At 54.5% G+C, this 14721-nt stretch overlaps 1 protein-coding gene across 1 annotated transcript; it reads left to right on the top strand.

Annotated features, from left to right (window-relative positions):
- Positions 1 to 1151: 1151 nt before the first annotated feature.
- LOC120110407 lies at positions 1152 to 2579 on the top strand. The gene has a single exon (XM_039125230.1). It carries the CDS (start codon positions 1152 to 1154, stop codon positions 2577 to 2579), a length of 1428 nt encoding a protein of 475 aa, XP_038981158.1.
- Positions 2580 to 14721: the final 12142 nt, after the last annotated feature.

Below are 14721 nucleotides of genomic sequence, written 5' to 3' on the forward strand. Positions count from 1 at the left end.
TGGCAGAAGCCGGCGAAGGTGGCTCGCCGCCGGTCCCCACTCGCCGTTGGGGGGGATGGCCACCGGGACATCTCCCTCGGCCCCTTCCTGGTGGACTCGGCTGACGACCTGTTGGCCGAGTCGGGGGACCCGGGACCGAGCCGACGACTCGGCAAGGCTCCGATCGGGGCCGATCCCGAGCCCAGCCGAGCTGCCACAGGCCGGGCCAAAACCCAGAAGCGGCCCAGGCCGCAGGCGGGCCTTGGCCCATCGGGGGGTACCGGGCGAGAGGCCCAACTGGCCCTCGTTCCTGTGGGCCGAGGGAACCCAACCGAGCCCACCCAGCGCGGCCGGGCCCACGGGGCCGGGCGCCGGGGTCGCAGGCCGGTGGGGGCGGGCCGGGGCGCGATCCGCGACGCGGGCGCGGCCCATGTCACCGGCGCGGCCCGAGCTGTTGGCGCGCTCTGCGCCAGCAGCGCGTCGGAGCTAGGGGACGCGCCGGGCGCGCTGAAAGCGCCCGGTGACGCGATCGTGCGGGCCCAGGATTTGCTGGGCCCGCGCGATGATGCGCGCGGCCAAGAGGCCGCGCGGTCAGCCGAGGTATCGCGGGAGCTGGGCCCTCAGGCCCAGCCCGCGGTTGCTCCCTTGGGCCACATTTCTTCGGGCCCACAGGCCCACTCACATATGGGCCTGGGGGGTCGGTCTGGACTAGCATGGCAGGGCCCGAGCGAGGAGCTAGCCGGGCCTTTCCGGTTTACGCGTCCTCATCAGGAAGTAGCTTCGGAGCCGGGTCCCCCCGCACACGGCGATCATGCTCCTCTCACTTTGGGTGTGACGAGTGGGGTTCTGCCTGGGGACGTGCGGGTGGGCACTGACCATGATGGCGTCTTTCGGTTTGGCCCTTGGCCTCCGGCCGAAGATGAGCAGCGGGAGGACGCGCCCAGTGGGAGCGAGGCTAGGGACTACATCGTGCCGCCTTCGCAGGGGGGTCAGGCCGCACCGATGGTGACGGGAGAGGACACTGACCACACGACTGCTGTGCAGCGCATTAGGGCGGCAGTCATGCAGGTCGCACCTGCTGAGCTGCGGGAGGGCCCAGGTAGCACACTTGAGGCTGGCCCCGCAGCCCCGGGGGAGGATGGGTCAGAGGCCGACTACGTGGACTGTGATCCATGAGGATCCTAGCCTGGAATTGTAGGGGGGCGGCCAAGCCGTCCTTCATGTCATCCTTCAAACGGTTAGTGCAAGTTCATTGTCCGGAGATCTGCTTCATTAGCGAGACCCGGCTATCTGGTGAGGGGCTTGTACGTTTGAGACGGCGTTTGGGGAGGGACTGGGAGTCATACGCAGTCGATTCCCGAGGGCTGTCGGGAGGTATCTTGCTATTGTGGAGGCGAGGGGTGGCGACCTTTGATGTTTTCCACAACTGCCCCCAGCAGGTAGTTATGGTCACTTCGGCGCCGGATGCTGCCCCATGGGTTATGTGTGGGGTGTACGCGAGCACGGATTATAGGGTCAGGAGAGTCCTCTGGCAGGAGATCGCCAGCCTTACTGCCCAGGGTGTCCCGACAGTTGTAGTTGGTGACTTTAATTGCATCTTGAGCTCGGGCGACAAGAGGGGCGGGGCAGCCTTTATGGATAGAGCGGACAGGAGGGAGTTTCGCGATTTTGTGTCACGTACTGGCCTGGTGGACTTAGGTTTCTCTGGACCTCACTTTACCTGGTGCAATAATCAGCTCGGCAGTGCTAGGGTTTGGGAGCGTCTAGATAGGGCCTTTGCGTCTCCGGACTGGATCCTTCGTTTCCCCACTTGCAGGGTTAGTCACCTACCTCGGATTGCCTCAGACCATTGCCCCCTGCTGATCTCCACATCATCGGGCCCCAATCATCATAGCCCCTTCCGTTTTGAGAAGGTTTGGCTATCATACCCCCAGTCCTGGGACATTGTCCGTGAGGCTTGGCGCATCCCGGTACGTGGAGATGCCATGCACCGGGTATCGCGCAAACTAGAATTGGCTAAGAGGCGCCTTCGGCGGTGGAACCGTGAGACTGTGGGTGACATCTTTCGGAGAGTAGAGGGGGTAGAGACCGCGATCTCTGAGTTGCAGCGGAAGGAAGACCTAGAGGGTGAGCTCTCGGTGGATGAGATGGGTGATCTCCGGGGGCTTCTAGCGACCCACCACTCACTGCTACGGCAGCACGAGATCTTCTGGCGACAGAAATATCGGGTTCAGTGGGTACATGAGGGTGACCGCAATACTAGTTTCTTCCACCGGTCTACGATTATCCGTAGGCAGCGTAGCACTATCCACTCGCTGCGGGACGGGTCTGGATATCGGGTGGAAGGCGAGCCTGCCATTCGCCAGGTCTTGTTGGACTTCTTCCGCGACAGATGGACGGCGGATGAGGAGCCCGGCGACAGCGACCATCCCTTGAGGTTGGATGCGAGGATCGAGGATATTGAGAACGCAGCCCTGGTCCGACCAGTGTCCGCACAGGAGGTCAGGAGGCAGTCTGGGCTTTGGCTCCAGACAAGGCCCCGGGTCCGGATGGGTTCCCCCCGTTCTTCTTCCGACAGTATTGGGGTATCATTCGGATAGCAGTGGTAGAGGCTATTCAGTGCTTCTTCTCTCAGGAGAGGATGCCGGATGACTGGAAGGCTACCTTCATCACACTCATTCCGAAGCGTCAGGGGGCGGCGGAGCCCGGCCACTTCAGACCCATTAGTTTGTGCACAACCTTGTATAAGGTTGTGGCTAGAATAATGGTCCGTAGGATGAAGCCCTTACTGTCTGGCATTATCAGTCCGGAGCAGGGGGCCTTTATAGCCGGCAGAAACATCTCCCATAATGTTCTGTTGGCCCAGGAGATGATGTGGGATCTGCAGCGAGCATCGAAGCGGCGTAGCTTGATGGCCATTAAGCTGGATATGGAGAGAGCTTACGACAGGATCAGATGGAGATTTCTTCAGCAGGTACTCGAGGCGTTTGGCTTCCACAGACAGTGGATCAGTTGGATCATGGGGTGTGTCAGGGGTCCAAGGTTTTCTATCTTGGTCAACGGCACGCCTTCCCCTTTCTTCGAGTCCACCATGGGGCTGCGTCAGGGATGTCCTCTATCACCTTATTTGTTTATTCTTTGTGCTGACATTTTGTCTCGTGATTTGCAGAGGGTGTGTGCCCGCAGAGAGCTTGAGGCCTATGTTCCCGCCCCGGGGGCTAGTCCTCTTTCCCATTTACTTTTCGCTGATGATTGCCTTCTTTTGGCCAGGGCGCGGGTTTCTGATGCGCGGGTACTTCGGAGAGTAGTCGCGGATTATTGTGCGGCGTCAGGTCAGAGAGTTAACTTCCACAAGTCAGCAGTCCACTTCAGCCCGAGTACAGAGAGCAGGGTCAGACAGGAGATCCGTGAGATTCTACAGATACCTCAGCAGGAGGAGACATTGACCTACCTGGGAGTTCCTATCACAGGTCGCAGACTGCGGATGGCAGAGTGCTCCTATCTGGTGCAGCGGGTGGAGAGCAGGTTGGAGGGTTGGAGAGCGGCCTCCCTGTCTATGATGGGGAGACTGACCTTGATTAGATCGGTGTTGGGGTCCATGCCAGTATACCTCATGGCCAACACCGTGGTTCCGAAGACGACCCTGCTGAGGATCGAGCGACTGCTGCGATGTTTCCTGTGGGGGTCATATGGCGGAGGCCACGGGGTGCACTTGGTGGCCTGGGAGCATGTATGCCGACCTACTAGTGAGGGCGGCCTCGGGATACAGTCCCTTCTGGAGCGGCGCGAGCTTTTCATTGCTCGGCATGCAGCTCGGTTTTTGTTAGAGCCACACGGGCTGTGGAGTCAGGTGATGGCAGCCAGATATGGCCGTGGGGGCTCAGAGGCGGCCCGGAGGGCGCGACGAGTCTCCTTCATGTGGCGTGAGATTGGGAGGTATTTGCCGACTGTGTCAGCAAATACCAGGTGGCTGATTGGTGATGGGCGGAGCATTGATGTGACTGCGGACCCATGGGTGGATACTGTTCCATTGAGGTGCTGGCCGACCATGTTTGATGCCGAGGCAGCGGAGGGGTTGCGGGTCTTCGATCTTCTTTCCCCAGGGGAGTCAGCATGGGATGACGCTAGGCTATGTCAGCTGTTCGGAGGATACCTAGCTGAGAGGATCCGGTCCCTCCCGGTGCCAGGTTGGGGGGGCCTGATGTCAGGGTTTGGGGCACCTCTTGCCGGTCCAGGGTCAGTCTGAGAGATCTCGCCGGTGTTATTCTGCAGGAGCACGAGCCGGGGCTGGACTACACTTGGATCTGGAGGTCGGGGCTTCACCCGAGGGCGGCACTTTTCTTATGGAAGGTGGCATGGGACCGCCTCCCGACGAGAGCAGTGCTGAGCAGGCGAGCTTGGGGGATCCCTGCGGAGTGCGGGACATGTGGTGTTGAGGAGTCGATCGACCACGTGCTTTTCCAGTGTACGTGGGCGAGGTCGGCATGGCTGTGGGCAGGATTCCCGCAGGAGGTTTGGTGTGGGAGGCCTCAGTTTGTGCAGATGATGCAGCAGTGGCTGGCCCGGCCTCGGACAGGCCAGGAGGCTATCCGAGCGACCTGCACAGCACATCAGATCTGGCTGGCGAGGAACGCCCGCACCTTCGGTGAGCGCAGGGTGTCACCGAGGTTTGTTGCGGAGTTCGCGCGAGCCCAGGCATTGGAGATCAGACCTTCTTCAGATGGACCTCTGATAGCTCGGGACACCTGGGGTTCCCTCTCTGCTCCGGCAGCTCCTCAGCAGGTGTTTTTCACCTGGGAACCCCCACCCCCGAGTTTCCTCAAGGTCAACTTCGACGGATCGGTCATGGATGCAGGTGCGCGAGGAGGTGCGGGTTTCGTGATACGGGATTCGCATTCCAGAGTGGTGGCAGCAGGAGGCTGTCAGGTTTTCGGCACGTCGGTCCCCGGGGCAGAGCTACGAGCTGCCTGGGCGGGTCTTCGCTATGCGAGGCAGGTACTGCAGGCCGAGGCGATTGTCTTGGAGGGCGACTCAGCCACAGTTATCAGCTGGATCCAGGAGGAGCTGAGGGGTGAGGGCCCAGACCACCCCTTGGTTCGGGATATAGGGATGATGTGTGGGGTTGGGGTGGCCATCCAGGCCAAGCATGTATTCAGAGAAGCCAATGGGGCAGCCGACTGGGTGGCTGCCTTTGCGGCTCATCACTCAGGGTATACTTTTTGGGTGGGGGAGGGGGAGCTGCCACTGGCTCTCCGTGAGTTAGTCTTTTTTGACTTTATTGGATGTATTCACACACGTACTGTATGAATACCCGTTTTCAGCAAAAAAAAAAAAATATATGAGAGTTACGAGCAATATGCCTAGAACTCTACATTGCTGCCTCACATGAGTTGTTCCCGTTGTAGGACAAGAAAGTAGAATCAAAACAAATGAATCGGACAATCTCCTCACAATGTTCTGATCACACGTTGACATGCTAATGGAGATGGTCTGTAGGTGATTGCGTCAAGCACTGCATCCATCTCTCGTGAGGACAACGCCCAAATTCTCAATTTACCATCAAATATTACAATAACCGTTGTCATGTAAATTTGCAGCATACTTAAGCAAAACGTCGTTTGGAATTTAAAAGAAATATTTGTGCTGTTGTTTCAAGAAATTTTAAATGTTTCGGTTAGCAAAACGGCATGAACATGAGCCAGCCAAGGTGTTTTTGCGAGAGAACCACGAGCCCACCAGCCATCACAGTGTAGGCACGGAGAGGACCACAGGCTCATTCATGCTCACTGAGATTTATCTCTGCAGGCATTCACCTTGTTGGAGCTTGGGAAGGGAGGTCAAAAAAATGCTTCATAGCTGCGGTTTTACTGGGGATTCTGTTGATCTTTGGTCAGCCATATGAATTATTTTATAGGACAACTTCTACGTAAAGAGAAAGGGTACAAAGGCTAACCTTGAATGAGAGAGGGGAATAAGATGTCTGTATCCTCCGAGCTCAGACGGAGCTCAAGCTTTTCCAACAAGATTACTGCTGCTTTTTTTCATTATAATATTATTATTTCATTTTTTTTTTTAACCTTTGCAATGTTTCCATTGTGCAATGCTACGTGGAAAGCAAGCATCTGTCAAGGGGAAGATCTGCGTCTGGTTGGTATTGAAGAATAGAGTTCATATGGTATAACTTAGTGAATAAATTAAGTCTGGCCGGACATGCAAATTGCCTTCCTCTTCTTAAACTGCCCATTCACAAGAAATATTTGGTTTACCTTGAGCACAACTGTGAAAATTTTAAGAGCTACTGCAGTTTGCGTGCTCTCGACGGAGCCGATCCAGCATGAAGAAATCTCTCAGCGAAGCTTCGACCTGGATGGAATCAGTTAGTGACTGCCATCTTCCTGTGAGTTTGTAAAAGAATTAAACTCATGTATCTTTTAGGTGAAAAGAGTGTCTTCTGAATCAGTATTGTTATGGTTTAAATTCGGCCCGAGGGTAACCTTGCCGGAGGAGTCGGGGGAGCTACCAATCGAGATGGAGTAGGGATGCCGCTTCCTGCGCACCGCGGACCTGCATAAAGTCTTGCCGGTGAGATTTCGGTGAGAGTCCTCCGATGATTAAGTTAGAGTGGATCTTAGATGGTCCAGCCAAAAATCCTTAGGCGTTACCTGATGAGGCTATTTATAGTCCCTGCGGAGGTGCCCAGGTGGCGTGTGGCCCCAGCTTGCTTAAGGCACAGGTTTCGAGCTGTTTCTGTGCACAGTATGGCGTTGCAAATGTTACCAGGATATGGCCCTTGGCAGCAAGGTATGGCCCCTGGTTGTCATGTCGTAGAGTGGCCAGCAAGCAAAGCATGACACAGTAAGGTTGTAATGTACGGCCATATATGCGGGCGTAGGAGCGCGCATAGGCGCTCACGTGTATACGGCCGTAGGCAAGATCGGACTCGCTTGGAGGCCGCAACCTTTACTTGGTGAAGTCAGCTTGATGAGCATTGAGGTTGGGCCGACTTGGGAGGCCGCGACATACATTTGGTGAGGTCGGCTCGGAGGACCCTAAGGTTGGCCCAACCTCCTCGGCTCTGAAGTCAACTCGGTAGGAGGCCCCGAGCTTGGGCCGGGGCATCATTGTGGATACTTGCGGTCGACGGAGCCTCTTCGGCTCTTGGTCGATCCTGCAGGGTGCCCTGAGCCCGGCTCGAGGGGCATCATTGTAGATACCTGCGGTCAACGGGGCCTCTTCGGCTCTTGGTCGATCCTGCAGGATGCCCCGAGCGGAGATGTTTGGCTGAGGTCAGCTCGGCCTTTTGTAAGGTCCGGAGTCGGACTGGTGCTCGGCGGCACCGAGGTCTGGCCTGCTCGGTGCTGATGTCTATTTGGCTGAAATTGGGTGGTCTCATGTTGTGAGCAGGACGATCCATTTTGCCCCCCATCAAGTATTGAGGAGTGCTAGTGTAGAATGCTTTAATCGAGAAGCAGATGAATCCGCCATTAGAGAAAGTTCATAATAATAATAATAACAATAATCTGCCATTGTGCCAGGGCTCGCATGAGATATATGGTTTGGGCAGTCTTTGTGCACGACATAATGTTGGCAGGTGTGGCAGAGTATGGCTCTTGGCAGCAAACATGGCTAGGGCAGCAAGGCATGGTCTTTGGTTGACATGTTATGGCATGGCCAGCAAGCAATATTTCGTGGCTCTGAGGTCTTAGCGGGACTGAGGTCTGGCCTGCTCGGCTCTGAGGTCTGCTTGGCAGGAATTGGGTGGCCTCACGCTAGAGTAGAACGATCCAATTTTGCCTCCCATCATTCACCCTCCGACTGTCGAGTTCGAGTCGTTATTTAGCTCGAGCGAAGGAAGTAATCGAGTTGTCGATCGTCCTGTTTTTTTTTTTTCTTTTCTTGTCATACTTATCAGGTCGGCCACTTAGGCTTTTTTGTACTCGACCATTTTTGCATTCAATCCGACCTCAAGGTCGGCACATTTTGTACTCGGCCTTTGGCCTTGTAGATCTTTTTAGGCTTTAACTTGGGCGTTTGAACTAAGGTAGACGCACCCTAAAATTTTTTCTAAGGTCGAGGGAGTCTCTTCGGCTTGCGGTCGACGCAGCAGGGCGCCCCGAGCTCAGGCCAAGGCGTCATTGCATATTCTTGCAGTCAAAGAAGCCTCTTCTGCAGGATGCCCCAAGCTCGGGTCGGGGCATCATTGTACCTGTGGCTGAGGGAGCCTCTTCGGCTCGCGGTCGACACTGCAGGGCGCCCCGAGTTCGAGTCGGAGTGTCATTGTACCTGCGGTCGAAGGGGCCTCTTCGGCCCGCGATCGACGCTGTAGGGTGCCCCGAGCTCGAGTTGGGGCGTCATTGTACCTGTGGTCGAGGGAGCTTCTTCGGCTCGTGGGCGACACTGCAGGGCACCCCGAACTCAGGCCCGAGATATCATTACCTGCGGTCAAGGGAGCCTCTTCGGTTTACGGTCGACGCTGCACGTCACCCCAAGCTCGGATCGGGGCGTCATTGTACCTGCGGTCGAGAAAGCCTCTTCGGCTCGTGGTCAACACTGCAGGGTGCCCTAAACTTGGGTCCGAGATGTCATTATACCTGCGGTCGAGGGAGCCTCTTTGGCTCGCGGTCTACATTGCAGGGCGCCTCAAGCTTGGGCCCAGGACGTCATTACCAACGGTCGAGAGAGCCTCTTGGGCTCACAGTCGATGTTGTAGGGCGCCTTATGCTCGGATACCTACGGTCGAGGGAGCTTCTTGGGCTTGCGGTCGATGCAGCAGGGCGCCCCAAGCTCGGGCCCGGAACATCCTTATACCTGCAGTCGAGGGAGCCTCTTCGACTCGTGGTCGACACTGCAAGGCGCCCTAAGCTTGGGCTCGAGATGTCATCACCTACGGTCGAAGGAGCCTCTTGGGCTCGTGGTCAATGGTGCAGGGTGCTCTAAGCTCAGGCCCGGGACATTATCACCTATGGTTGAGGGAGCCTCTTGGGCTCACAGTCAATGCTACAAGGCACCCTGAGCTCGGGCCCGAGACATCATCACTTGCGGTTGAGGGAGCCTCTTGGGCTCGCGGTCGATGTTGGAGGGCAACCCGAGCTCGGGCTCGGGATGTCATCACCTGCAGTCGAGGAAGCCTCTTGCGCTCACGATCGACACTGCAGGATGCTCCGAGCTCGAGCCCAAGATGTCATCACCTACGGTTGAGGGAAACTCTTGGGCTCGCGGTCAACGCTGCAGGGCGGCCCCGAGCAAAAATGCCCCGAGCTCGAGCCCGGGACATCATTATACATGCGGTCGAGGGAGCCTCTTCGGCTCGTAGTCAACGCTGTAGGACATCCTGAGCATGGGCCTGAGACGTCATTTCCTATAGTCGAGGAAGCCTCTTGGGCTCGCGGTCGATACTGCATGGCGCCCCAAAGCTCGGACCAAAGCGTCATTGTACCTGCAGTCCAGAGAGCCTCTTCGGCATCTGGTCGACACTGCAAGGTGCCCAAGATCTCAGACCGGAATGTCATTGTACCTGCGGTCGAGAAAGCCTCTTGGGCTTGCGGTCGACACTGCAGGACGCCCCGAAGCTCGGACCGGAGCATCACTGTACTTGCGGTCGACATTGCAGGGCGCTCCAGAGCTTGGACCAGGGCGTCATTGTACCTACGATTGAGGGAGCCTCTTGGGCTTGTGGTCAACACTGCAGGGCGCCCGGAGCTTGGACCAGGGCATCATTGTACTTACGGTCGAGGGAGCCTCTTTGACTTGCGATCGACACTGCAGGGCGCCCCGAAGCTCGAATCAGAGCGTCATTGTACCTACGGTCGAGGGAGCCTTTGGGGTCGCTGTCGACACTGCATGGCACCTCGGAGTCCGGACCGGGGCATCATTGGACCAGCAGTCGAGAGAGCCTCTTGGGCTCGCGGTTGAAACTGCGGGGCGCTTTGGGCTGGGGCATCATTGGCGTGGCGTTGGCACCGATCGCATCTTCGGATGAAATCCGCAGTGTTCTTTTATTCTCTTGCTCCCGTAGATAAGGTACCGAGTCGCTTGACTCCCAATTCGTCGGGCTTCAAGCATATCCGCAGAGAGGACTCCATTTTGTAGGAAGTTGATAAGAGGGTCCATCCAGCTTGGCTCGATTTCTGTGCACATGACTGGTTCAGGATCTTCTGTGCTTGGTACTTTCAGGTACTCGAGGAAAGTGACCTTCGAGAGCTCGACCAAACTGGATGTCGCTAGCTTTGATAGCATATCGGCTCTTGCGTTCTCCGACCTAGGATGTGCTGAGTATCGAAGCTATTTAAAACCGAAGTGATGTCCCATACCTTTTGGAGGTATTTCATCATTGACAACTTTCGAGCTTCGAAATCCTCCAGAACTTGGATCACCACCAGCTGGGAGTTGCTGAAGACCTTTAGGCGGCGGACGTTGAGCTCTTTCGTCAGCTTTAACCCTGCAATTAATGCTTCATATTCCACCTCATTGTTGGAAGCGGAAAATCCGAAGCGCAAGGCCTGCCCCGCCACTACTCCATCCGGGCTGGTGAGGATGAGGCCTACGCCGCTGCCCCCCGAGGTCGAGGAGCCATCAACATGCAGGATCCATGGCTGTCCAGGAGTGTCTTCTTCTTCCAGGTTGAGCTCAACTTGAGGGTCATCCGGCAAGGTGGACTCCACCACGAAGTTGGCAAGCACTTGGGCTTTAACCGCCGGCCTCGGTCGGTGCTCGAGATCAAATTCTCTGAGCTCGACTGCCCACCTTGCAATCCTTCGGGCCCGATCCGACCTTGAGGGGGTTCATCCTTTTAAGTTGTTCTATAGTCATTCCAATCCTTTGGAAGGCATCATAAAATAAGACGTTTGCAGAGCTTCCATTATCCATTAACACCATTTAGGTCTTCATCAGAAAATGAGATGACTTCCGCAGTACGCGGATGCTTTGAGGAAGCTCCTTCTTCCTGGCTCAACGCTTCAGGTGCTCGCCCCCCTCCAATGGTGTTAATGATGCCCGTAACGGGTCGGTTGTCATTCTGCTCCTCGCGCGGCTCAGGGTTCTATTCCTCAGGCTCCCTTTTGTCGGCTTGATCACGGACAAACCGACCCAACTGTCCTCAGCGGATGAGTGCCTCAATCTCATCACGGAGCTGGTAGCAATCTTCCGTATCATGGTCGTGATCCTTGTGGAAGTGGCAATACTTTTTCAAGTGCTTCCATGACTCTGACGGTTGTATCCTTGTGGGGGGTCGTAGGTAGCCCAACCCTCAATCTTCATGAGGATCTCAACTCGGGTGGATGTGAGAGGAGTGTTTTTTTCGAACTTCTGGAGGGAAGAGCTCAGGCGAGCCGGGCTCTTGGGCCGAGGAGGGTTTTTCTCGCGCTGGGGGGATTCGCTACTTGGTCGGCCGCGCTCCTCATGGCGCTTCTTTTGCATCTTGGAAGGTCGTTCGGTTGCTTCTCGCCGCAAAGCCATTGCTTCCTCCGCCTTGGCATACTTTCAAGCTCGGGCCAACATCTCTGCGAAGCTGGCGGAAAAGTTATTCTCGATGGAGAAGAGAAACTTGTAGAACCGAGCACCAGTCTTCAACACTGACATAGCGATGGATTGATCGAGATCGCGAACCTCCCATGTAGCCGAGGTAAAGCGATCAATGTAGCCTTTTAAAGATTCTTCCTCCTTCTATTTGATGTCAAGAAGAAAATCTGAGGTCCGGTGCTGATGCCGGCTAGCAGCAAAATGAGTTACAAACTTCCTGCCCAGCTGCTTGAAAGACAGAACCGAGCCGGGCTTCAGCCCGAAAAACCAATGGCGAGCTGCCTTGCAGAGAGTTGTCGGGAAGGCCCTACAGAGTAAAGCGTCTGTGGCCCCTTGGAGTGTCATGAGGGCTTTGTAACTCTCTAAATGATCCAGGAGGTCGGATGAGCCATTATACATCTCAATTTGCAATATCTTGAACCTCGAAGGAATCAGCTCGTCAACGATCCATCGAGAGAATGGAGACTCAGTTGTGAATTCGAGCTTGGTGTCGCACTTCGGGGCTTGATCTCGAAGCGTCTGGATCTGTCACTCCAACTCTTCGACTTTTCTATCGAGCTCGGTGACGGGTAAGGCTCCTGTCGCCACTCGGCATGGGGCGGATCCTGCCTCCGATGGATGTTCCCAAGCTCGAGGCTTCAGACTTCGACACAGGCTTCTAGGGTGATAGTTGCGCGACAAGCCCTCTAGACTTAGGGATCGAGCTCGGTGGGAGCTTTCGGTAGTGGCAATGCTCTCTTTCGTCGTCGGCCATCGTGCGCTACTTGGCAGGGGAATAACATCGCGAGTGTCGTCCTATGGACTCGCGCCCGCGAGGAGGGGTGCAGGCTGGGCTCCCGCCTGCTGCAGACCTTGAACGGCTGCGGTGAGTGTCTGAATTTGCTGGATGAGCAGACTGAACTACTCTTGCAGGACCTGAGAAATTTGATCCGCCTATGTCGCAGGGGGTAGGCTTTGGAACGAGTTGCCAAAAGTTGGTGCCCGGCGCCTCGATGCGTTAGAAGCTCCTCGACTCCTCAACCTCATGATCACAACTCAGGCCCTTCCTCTAGCGCCAAATATTGTGGTTAAAATTTGGCCTGAGGGTGACCACGTCGGAGGAAGCTGAGAAAACGCCAGCCGGGATGGAGAAAAAGGGCCACCTCCTGCGCTCAGGGGTACCTGCACAAAGCCTTGGCCGGGGATTCCGGCGAAGGCCCTCCGATGGCTAAGTTAGAGTTGATCTAGCCTTTTTTTGGAGAGGTTTCTGAGTGTTTTCTATCACTTTTAATGGCTTAGAATAGTTTGAAATAGCTTGAAAAGGCTTACCGAGGGCCTTTTCCGACCCTCTTTTTATAGAGTGAGGGTCTCGGCCGTTACCTGAAGTTTCGAGCCTATTTGTGATCAGCTTGTCATTAGCTGGAGGCGGCGTGAATCACGAAGATCAATCTCGCGAGTGGAGGATGCGGGAGATATCTTTTTAGATTTGTTTTAAAGATCCATCACATCTCACAAGGGTGCCTAGGTGGCTGAGGTATGGTCCATCCACATCATGGGAGGAGATGGTCTTGGCGAGGTGGCATGTGGCCAGGGCCAGGGCTCGCTTGAGGCACACGGTTTGGGCAGTCCTTGTGCATGGCATGGTGTTGGCAGATGTGGCAGGGTATGGCTCTTGGAAACAAGCATGGCTGGGGCAGAAAGGCATGGTCCTTGGTTGGCATATCATGGCATGGCCAGCAAGCAATGGTTCGTGGAAAGGGGCTGGCTAGGCCGAGATGTTCGGCCATATGTGCTTGGCGAGGTCGGCTCGGCCTTCGACGGGGGTAGAGGTCGGCTCGGCGGGGTTCGAGGTCGGCCTGGCTTTTAGTGGGACCGAGGTCTGGCCTGCTCGGCTCTGAGGTCTGCTCGGCAGGAATTGGATGGTCCCACACTAGAGTAGGATGATTCATTTTGCCTCCCATCATTTTTTAAGAAGAAAATGTGTTTCTCTGTTAATTTATTTCATAAGATATGGAAATGAAGCAGATCAATTCGAATACAAACCGAGCTTTAAGATTAAAATTAGATTTCCCTCTATATTTAATTTGAATTTTTTGAGTTGCACCTGTTCTTGTGGTAGCCTTTCCTTTTTCTTTTTCCCCTTTTCGCTCCTCCCCCATGAGGGTTCTGTATGCTCTTTATTATGTGGATGAATGAGATGGAACTTGCCTTCCTAATTCTTATTTAAAAGAAGGAAAAGAGAAGGAAAGGACAAGGTAAAATGGTTGAATCCCACTAAATATTTCTTGATTTAATGAAAACATTCCTTAGCTATGTTATTTTTATAAAACACATTGCCTGCTCTCCTAGGAGTTTCGAGGTACTTCTGCATACGTATATCATCCTTGCCATTGCTTTAAATGGTTCACCATGCATTGTTATGCAATTCCATAAAAATATTATAGATGCCAAAGGAGTGTGATCAAGAATCCAAAGACCTTACAAATTGCATTGTGTTGCCCAGAGATGGTCACCCAAGAGGGGGGTGAATTGGGTGTTTTAAAACTTTTTGACTAATTAAAACAAACACACACAAGTGTATGTGCTAAAGTAAAGTTAAAGCTATACGCACAGTCAATCGCAAACACAACGATTTATAGTGGTTCGGAGCTTCCACTGCTCCTACATCACTCCCCAAATACCTTTGAGAATTTCACTATAATCCGCGATTACAGTCCGGTAGTTTTGCGAGTGCACTACCCAACTCGTTGTTTTATACCGGGCTAACAACGAACCCTACAACCCCCAATTTAACCTAGGCTTGGGACGCCTATCCCTTGTTCCAAGTCCCTTGACCGGAACAAGCACAATAATCAATGTTTTACAAAAGATTTGAAAGCTCTTAAGAAGCAAATATAACAATGAGAAATAATAAAACCCGGAAGAACCCTTTTAGCCGTTGGAAGCGTGGGAAATGGTGGTTCTTCCGATGTGGATCGCGTTGGCTTGAACGTGAGCTTTGAATGCCGAGTGGGAGAGAGTAGTTGAGCACGAAATCAGATGGGAAAGCTTGGATGCACTTGATTTCTTCTCTTGAAAGCTCTAACTCCCTTAAAGCTCTTTTTCTTTCTTCTCTCTTGAATGATCTTATGTTGGGTTCGTGAGAGATTGTTGGAAGGCACTTAAGAGCTCCCTTTTATAGCCCAAAAAGCAAATAGATCCGTTAGACACAAAGATATGGAAGTTTGAAATTCAAACAAACCTGTA

Source organism: Phoenix dactylifera, chromosome 4, assembly GCF_009389715.1.
Source record: "Phoenix dactylifera cultivar Barhee BC4 chromosome 4, palm_55x_up_171113_PBpolish2nd_filt_p, whole genome shotgun sequence".
In the NCBI taxonomy this organism is placed as follows: Eukaryota; Viridiplantae; Streptophyta; class Magnoliopsida; order Arecales; family Arecaceae; genus Phoenix; species Phoenix dactylifera.

Bases quoted from the DNA above. Each gene is read 5' to 3' on its own strand.
- LOC120110407 (XM_039125230.1), top strand. From the start codon at position 1,152: ATGAGGATCCTAGCCTGGAATTGTAGGGGGGCGGCCAAGCCGTCCTTC.